General features: G+C 58.9%; 1 protein-coding gene across 1 annotated transcript in view; it reads right to left on the bottom strand.

Annotated features, from left to right (window-relative positions):
* Positions 1–5,416: 5,416 nt before the first annotated feature.
* TMEM132D (transmembrane protein 132D) overlaps positions 5,417–8,214 on the bottom strand; it is a 563,851-nt gene continuing 561,053 nt past the window's right edge. Inside the window, exon 9 of the mRNA XM_047828139.1 lies at positions 5,417–7,337. Coding sequence (XP_047684095.1) covers positions 6,153–7,337 — 1,185 coding nt within the window. The 3' untranslated portion in view covers positions 5,417–6,152. The remainder of the gene's footprint in view (positions 7,338–8,214) is intronic.

Here is an 8,214-nt window from a genome sequence, read left to right as displayed (position 1 = left end):
ACATCCAGACAGGTCTCCTTCCCTCCCAAGGGGACTACTTTGTCCCTGGAGTGGGTACAATTGTCCCCCCCCCCCCAGAAGAGATACTGAAGTCCTAACCCTCAGAGCCTGTGCATATGACATTGTTCAGAAAGAGGGTCTTGGCAGATGGAACTGGGTTCAGATCGGGTCATACCGGAGCGGGGTGACTGCAGCCCCTATTAACAGGGGAAAACGTAGACCCAGAGACACAAGGAGAAGGCGGCGTGGTGACAGGCTATCATGAGGACCACCAGAAGCCAGGGAGGAGGCATGGTCACAGCCCTCAGGGGGAACCAAGTCAGCCCGCACCTTGATTTGGGGGCTTCTGGCTGCCAGAGCGGTGGGACAGTCGGTTCCTGCTGTTTGAAGCCTCCAGGTAATGGGAGCTGTTGCGACAGCCCCAGGTTAATGAACACACCTCCCAGAGTCACTTAGCCTTTCCGGCACCTTTCCCGCTCCTGTCCACACACGTACGATACCCGGATTAGCCTCCTTTCCCACACACCCAGCATCGGGGCCAGGGCCGGGGGCAGGCACGCGGCAGAGAGGAGGGCCTTTTGGTCCTGAGCGGGCGTCCACTGATCCGAGTCAGACTTCCGTTAGACCTCTGGCCACAACGTCCTTCTCCCCCTCCCCATCGCTCCGTCACCCCCCCCCCCCCCCCGGTCACCCCCGGCGCAAACCTAGGCCCTCAATCACCACTGGACTGGGGGACACAGGCCACCCGCGGGGTGCATCCCAGTTCACCCCCATCCTGCCAGAGCCGCGAGGGCTGCTGCTACAGCGGGGGGGGGGGGGGAGGGTGTCCCCCAGGGAAGCGCTAATGACCACACCCGCGAGGCGCCCATCGGGGTAGTTAATTCACAGTTACGAGCCTTCCCAGAGGGAGAGGATACACATCCCCTCACATTTCCAGGGTGTCCTGGCACCACCCCGCTTGCAAAGTGGGTGTGGACAGAGGGACGAAAGGCTTTTGTGGACGCATTCGTGGAAGCCCGCTGGGCCTGTGCCCAGTTCTGGGTTGGCCTGTGTCACCGTCAGCTGCCCTCGACGTGCTCGCAAGTGTAGCTGCCGGGCCTCTGGGCAAAGGTCATGGTTACGGGTCAAAACGTGTCCTGCCCAATTCACACACTGAAGTCCTAACCCTCGGTGGGAGAGGGGACCTTATTTGGAAATGGGGTCTTTGGGGTTCTTACAGAGGCGATTGGTGAAAATGAGGGCTTACGGAGGGGGGAGCCCTCCGATGCACCTGGCCAAAGGGGGGATCTGGACACAGACACACACAGCGCGCGGGCAAACACCACGGGAACATGAAGGCGGGAGGGGGTGAGGCTGCTACGAGCCTGGGAATGCCAAAGACGGCCAGCAGAGCAGCAGGCGCTGGAGAGAGGCCTCCCACCCTGCTCGCCCCTGACACGGCTGATCCGGCACTTGCGGCCTCCAGGCGGGGAGACGGGAAGTTTCTACGGTCCGAGCCCGGGTCCGGGACGACGAAGGCAGCCTAGCAGAGCGAGGCCCCTGACGGCAGTCGGTCGGCCACGTCCCGGGCACCGAGGAGCCGTGAAGCCGCAACCTCCAGGAGGCACGGGTGAGCCCGGTTCCTGTTCCCCGGGGGCCTGGCCTCAGTCAGCAGCTGGGCAGCTTCCTAGCTCGAGGGGGCCCCGCGGGGGCAGAGGGGAGGGCGCAGGCCGGGTGCGAGGGACAGCCGGTGGCAGCTCTTTATTACAAAGACACCGGCTGAAAAATCATCCCGTCAAGACTTTCACACGGCTTCTTCCTTCCTGAGCTCTGGGCAGAGATCGCGTTACGGCCTGTGGGGTGGTGGCCTCCGGGGTTGCGTGTGTTAGACAACGACGTCTCTGTTTTCCTGGGAGACCACAGGGCTGTTATTCTCTGTTTCATAGAGCAATATACTTTCCCCTAGTTGTCTTGCGAACACCGCACTCCCCTGAGCCTACAATTGCCTTTCTCACTTTTGCATAGAGTCATGAGCAGGGAAAAATATTCCTCCATTATACGGAAAGTTGTGGCACAAATGGCAACTCTGGGTCAGGGAGACAATCTGGGTGTCCTGCCTGGAGGCGGCAATAGCAAACCCACCGTTTCCAACCAGGGCCAGGTTGGGTTATCAGCCCCATTTCGCCAAAGTGTCCGAATTTTCAAAAGGGGATACGAATCCAGATTTTTAAAAGCGAAATGGCCGAAGCGTCTAGGGTCGGCTCCGTCTTCGTCCCGTAACGTGTTTTATCTCCTGTCTGTAACGGAGGACGATCTGAAATGTGTTTCGAGGTCATCTCCCTGCCCCCACTAGATGTAACATCCCGGAGAGCAAGTATGTGATGTTTCCTGTCCCACCTGTCACATTTACTGTTCCATCGCCTAAGCCTGCGGTAGTTTCTAGCACACAGTAGGTGCCCAGTAAATGCCAGTGAGTAAGTAACTGGCCCACTGATGCTGTTGCATGAATGCAAGAATTTCACGCGACTTCTTCTTCTGTGGAATGGCCTTGGGGCTGCATTTGACTATTAGGGGAAAGGAAAAGTCAACCTTTTTCATTCAGCCCAGAGCCACGGTGGGCATCCCTCAGGAAGCTGACATCTGAATGCACACGTGAGATCCAAAAAAAAGGACAGAGCAATTTTCCCCGCCGCAGCCCAGAGGGAGCCGGGATATACGCTCGCCTGCCACGGCTCTCACTTACCACCATCCGTCAGCAGGCTTTTAGCAGGGAATTGCACGTGTGATTTATCTGAAAATCCTTTCGGGTCCTGAAGGAGAGATACTTAGCACACAGTGCACTTTGTCACCATGTGTCAACATTGTCTCGGTGCACAGACCACATTACACCGTGTAAGAGTGTAATTGGATTGTGCTGGGCCCCTTCAATCTGCATTTTCATTTACCAGAAGCCGCAGCGTTTGGAGAGCCGTCCGCCTTGACGCCAGCCCCGCGGAGGGGGTCAGAGTGTGGAAAGACAAAGGACAGCCATAAAGCCGCTGAATGCAAACTTTATATTTACAGTCAGTAAGTTTATAAACATATATTACATCCTTACGACCTACAATACATTCTGCAGGGAGGCGGATCTGGGAGCGGGCAGCGGCTGCTGTATTAAACGACATCACGCGGGTAAAAATGGAAAGAAATACAAGGAGGCTACAGAGAGCAAAGCCCCGTCATTGAGCGAAAGGGTGACAATTTAATTGTCCAACCAGACAAGGTGAGTAGACTTGGGGACAGGAGCAGGTGGCTTATGGCTGCTGGAATCCCAGTCTTAGAGCAAATGGGGAGCACCTCAGTTGGGGGGTGCTAAGGTGGGAAGGGTGAGCTGGCAGAAACGACACCCATGATCTAAGGAGAATTCAGTTATATGCACTGGAGAAGGGGTGGGAGAAAGAGAGAGGGGAGGAGGAAGGGGGGAGGAGGTAAAGGAGGCGGGAGGAGGAGAAGGAGGACAAAGGGAGAGGAGGGGAGGAGGAAGAAGGGAGGGGGATGGAAGGATGGGGAGAAGGGGAGGAGGGGGAAGAGGGGAGGAGGACAGTGGAGGAGGGAGAGGAAGAAGAGGAGAGAGGAGGAAGAGGAGGGAGGAGAAGTGGGAGGAGGGAGGGGAGGGAGAGGAGAAGAGGAGGAGGGGTGAGGAGGGGGAGAAGGGGAGGAAGGGTGAGGAGGGGGAGGGAGGGGAGGAGGAGGGAGAGGAGGGAGGAGGGAAGGGGGAGAAGGGGAGGAGGGAGAGGAGAAGGGGAGGAGGAGGGAGAGAAGGGGAGGAAGAGGGAGAGAAGGGGAGGAGGGGTGAGGAGGGGGAGGGAGGGGAGGAGGAGGGAGAGAAGGGGAGGAAGGGTGAGGAGGGGGAGGGAGGGGAGGAGGAGGGAGAGGAGGGAGAGGAGAAGGGGAGGAGGGGTGAGGAGGGGGAGAAGGGGAGGAAGGGTGAAGAGGGGGAGGGAGGGGAGGAGGAGGGAGAGGAGGGAGGAGGGAAGGGGGAGAAGGGGAGGAGGGGAGGAAGGGTGAAGAGGGGGAGGGAGGGGAGAAGGAGGGAGAGGAGGGAGGAGGGAAGGGGGAGAAGGGGAGGAGGGAGAGGAGAAGGGGAGGAGGGGTGAGGAGGGGGAGAAGGGGAGGAGGGGTGAGGAGGGGGAGAAGGGGAGGAAGGGTGAGGAGGGGGAGGGAGGGGAGGAGGAGGGAGAGGAGGAAGGAGGGAAGGGGGAGAAGGGGAGGAGGGAGGGGAGAAGGGGAGGAGGGGTGAGGAGGGGGAGAAGGGGAGGAAGGGTGAAGAGGGGGAGGGAGGGGAGGAGGAGGGAGAGGAGGGAGGAGGGAAGGGGGAGAAGGGGAGGAGGGAGAGGAGAAGGGGAGGAGGGGTGAGGAGGGGGAGAAGGGGAGGAAGGGTGAGGAGGGGGAGGGAGGGGAGGAGGAGGGAGAGGAGGGAGGAGGGAAGGGGGAGAAGGGAAGGAGGGAGAGGAGAAGGGGGGGAGGAGGAGAGGGAGAGAAGAGGAGGAGGGGTGAGGAGGGGGAGGGAGGGGAGGAGGAGGGAGAGGAGGGAGGAGGGAAGGGGGAGAAGGGGAGGAGGGGTGAGGAGGGGGAGGGAGGGGAGGAGGAGGGGTGAGGAGGGAAGGAGGAGGGGGGAGAGAGGGAGGGAGAGACACAGAGAAGCAGAGAAACAGGGTCAGGGAGACACAGAGACAGGAAGTGGAGAGGAGAAGGAAGGCAGAGGGACGGAAAGTGACAGGGAAGACACCCAGAGAGACCCGGCCTCTGTGCCCGAGGCCGCTGGCCCTCTCCCGCCCCTCCCCCACCGTGGCGGGAGCTGGAGCAGGGCCAGAAGCCGCTCATCCCCCCCACCCCCATTCTTAGGCTTCCCACGGAGGGGAGGGGGGCATTCCGAGTCCTTCGGATTCAAGCCACAGCAAACCTCTCAGGGCTGAGCAGGGTCTCTGTCTGCACCCCACGCGCGGACGCCTTGGTCCCCCCACATGTCCAAGCCTGCGCAGGGGTGTGGACGGGCTTCCTGCCCCGGCTCTCCCCGGCCTCACACCCCGCAGGGACGCCGGCACGTGTCTCTGTGGCCGCGGACGGGAGGCCCGGTGTGGCCGTCGTGGGGCTGTCCGCGAACAGCTCTCCCGTCTTTCCGGAGGAACAGGGGAGCCAGTGTCCCTTGGGGTTGAGTTCACCGCGAGAACCACTTGCCCGCAGAGACCTGCCTCTTCAAGAAGGACACGTGATGTTCGCCTGGCGGGGCCACTGCAGACTGTCCCCTGGAGCTGACACACCGGCCGTGGGGGAAGAAGGACGCCGTGAACGCTGGAAAGGCCCCCACTGCCCACGAGTGACCAACGGCTTTCAGAAAGGTGGCCGGGTGGGGGGGGGGTGAGTACAGATTCTAACACAGTGAACTCGTCCCCAAAAAGCCTGGTTCTTGGAACCAGCCCGACATTCTACGCCCTGTATCCCGAGCTTACGAAGGAAGGAACGCCCGAACCGCTCCGAGGGGTCTGTTGGTTTCTTCTCCGCATCCAGTTACAGAGACATTTGTGGCCCCTCTGCCCACGTGCTCCCTTTCAGTCCCCGTCAGTAGCGCCCCGGTCTGTCGTTGGGCCGCGCTGGGCTTTGGGAGACAATCCGTCGCGGTGACGCCTCCCAGGAGCTGCCTCGCCCTGGCCCCTGCCCCCGACCCCGTGCACGGCCAGCTGTGCGTCCGGACCCCAGCGACACGCCGCCTCCCAGCGAGGCACACGCTTCCGCGGAGTCTTGGTCGCCTTCCACGATCTGCACGACCGCACACGGGAGCCACGCGGCTTCACAATCTCCAAAGTGCTGTGATTAAAGACAGAAAGAGGGCCGTGGGCAGAGGGGGGCTGCTTATTCCCAGAACCTTTCGGAAGCTCAGTGATCCAGAACTCGGTTTTTCCTGCAAGTTTTAAAAATCCTGCCATGCACGGTGAGTGAGCCTCTCGGCACTGACCAAGACACCGTATGGTGGGACGTGTGCACGGGTCCCGACGTGGGGCCACCCCCAGGCGAGCCGGGGGCATTTTCCGGGGCTCTGAGGACAGGGACGACCTCATCGTGTCCGGTCGCTACGCTCCGTCCCCAAATTAAAGGCTGGGAGTTGAGTGCGAAGCAATGTGTGTGAGTGTCCCGGCTTACACGTCCTCACGTAACCTTCCCGCGTAGCGGTGTGGCTGTCTGCTTTCCCCAGGGTCCAGATCCCGGCAGACCCAGTCCGTGTCCTCACCACCGGTCGGGACGGAGTTCACGGCGGGGCATCCTTCATCCGAGGGGATGGTGGTGAAGGTGGTAAATTTTACCCTTTTCCTTTTTGAGGTCGGGGACGTTGGGGGCTCACTCTTCTGATCCTTCCCATCAGCAATGGTGGGTCCCGAACACTTGAACAGCTGCCCGTTGATGCTTTTCTGGGAGTTTGTGCTCAGGAGATACTTACTCTCCTCGAAATACATGTCCCTGTCAATGGCGGTGATCTGCTCATCTTGGGAGGAGGCGAAGTTAATGTGGTTCTCCAGCAGTTCTGACCGGTGGCTCAACCCAACCCAGTCATGGGAGTGACTCATACCTTCTTGCTCTTTGAAGGGAACCTGTTTGTGCCTGTACTTCAACGCAAAGGCCACACAATTTATCAGGAAGACCAAAATGGCCAGGCAGAAGACACCCAACAGGGCATACATGCCGATCTCCAAGTCGCTCAGCCCTTTGGATGCCTGTGTGAGGAGGCCGTTCTCGTCCACTTCCCCATTGCTGCTGGGCGGGCCCCCCTGGGTCGGGAAGCTGGTGAAGTCAATGGCGACGGTCTGCAGATGGCGGCCATCGTCTAGGAGGCTTTCTTGGTTCTTCTTTCTCTGGAAGGTTGACCTCTCTGTCGTGGACCCCCTTCCTTCCATGAGGCCCATGGAGGAGCTCCCGTAGTATGGTCCCCCCTGGCCCCCCCACTCTTGCAAGGGTTTTTTGGGTCTTCTGTCACTGACATTATTTTCTAGGTGAACTCCTGCCCCCGTGTGTCTGCTGTCACTGGTGTTGGGGTTAGCATCACTTTGGCCAAATTTAACTCTGACGTTGGCCGTTCCCACAGCCAGCACACTCTTCCGCTTGGACTTCTGGCATGATTCGCTAATAACCATTTCGACCTTGATCAGAGGACCCTGTCCCTCAGTTTCAGCGGCGATGATCGGCCACTTGACTTTGGGGTCTTGGTGGATGGAGACCACTTTCTCGTCCAGGGACGTGGTCATCAAGGAGAAGTCCTTCCCATCGTAGATATCCAAGGGGGTGATGGAGCCATCGCTGAACTGGACCCAGCAACTGATGGCTGCCTCCTGTCGAATAAAATAAACCAATCAACATGGCCCCAAAGCTCACCGAACACCAAGTCACTGTAAAGTAGACATTCTGTGGCCAGGATAATACGACCAGAACAAAGGAAAACCTTTTAAGCAGTGCAGAAACAAGAGACAAGACGCACGGGGGGTCACGGAAGAAACCCAATTCTTAGGAAGACGCAAAACCGACAGCAAACAACCACCAGACTGAAACGACAATGAACCCGGGCCCGTAACGAACACTCCAGAATAAGATCCTCTTTTTCCCTCTGGGGTGTGGGAAAAAAGACGGGGTTTTGAGGCAGGGCGAGATCTACGTCTGCGCAAACATAAATTGCACGTCAAAGGAGATTACTGGTTAGTGGGATCATTTGCAAGTGTTACACGTTTACGCGGAAAATATTTATTGCATTACTTTTTAAGTTGCTTTAATACCGAGTCTCTGCTCATTACTCACAACACAGATGAAAGCCCCTGATGTGGACAGGGGCACAGAGAGGAGTGTGGGCTTTGGTCCCGCCTCACCTGGGTCTACAGGACTAGGTTTGTACATGTTTCCGGACCCAGTGTGGACTTGGGACATCAGGAGTCAAACCAGCCAGGGAGATGAAGCCAGCGCTATCTGGCTTTTCTTTCTCTGCCAGCCACTCCCCCCTCAACCAGCTGGGGAGACGGGGAGGCCAAAGGGCGTCCAAGGCCAGGGTCTGCACGCATCTCAGTCTCTTGCCTTTTTACTTTGTTGCTTTAGACCAACTTTCCTTGGGACTAGGTGGACCAGGCAGACGAAATCACCTCCGATTTAATGGGAGTGGAGACATCACCGTGCTTGACAGCGAACTGGTGGGCCCGTTGCCACCTGCCTCCCCCAGATATC

Source organism: Prionailurus viverrinus, chromosome D3, assembly GCF_022837055.1.
Source record: "Prionailurus viverrinus isolate Anna chromosome D3, UM_Priviv_1.0, whole genome shotgun sequence".
Classification (NCBI taxonomy): Eukaryota; Metazoa; Chordata; class Mammalia; order Carnivora; family Felidae; genus Prionailurus; species Prionailurus viverrinus.
This window is presented reverse-complemented; position numbering and strand designations above follow the sequence as displayed.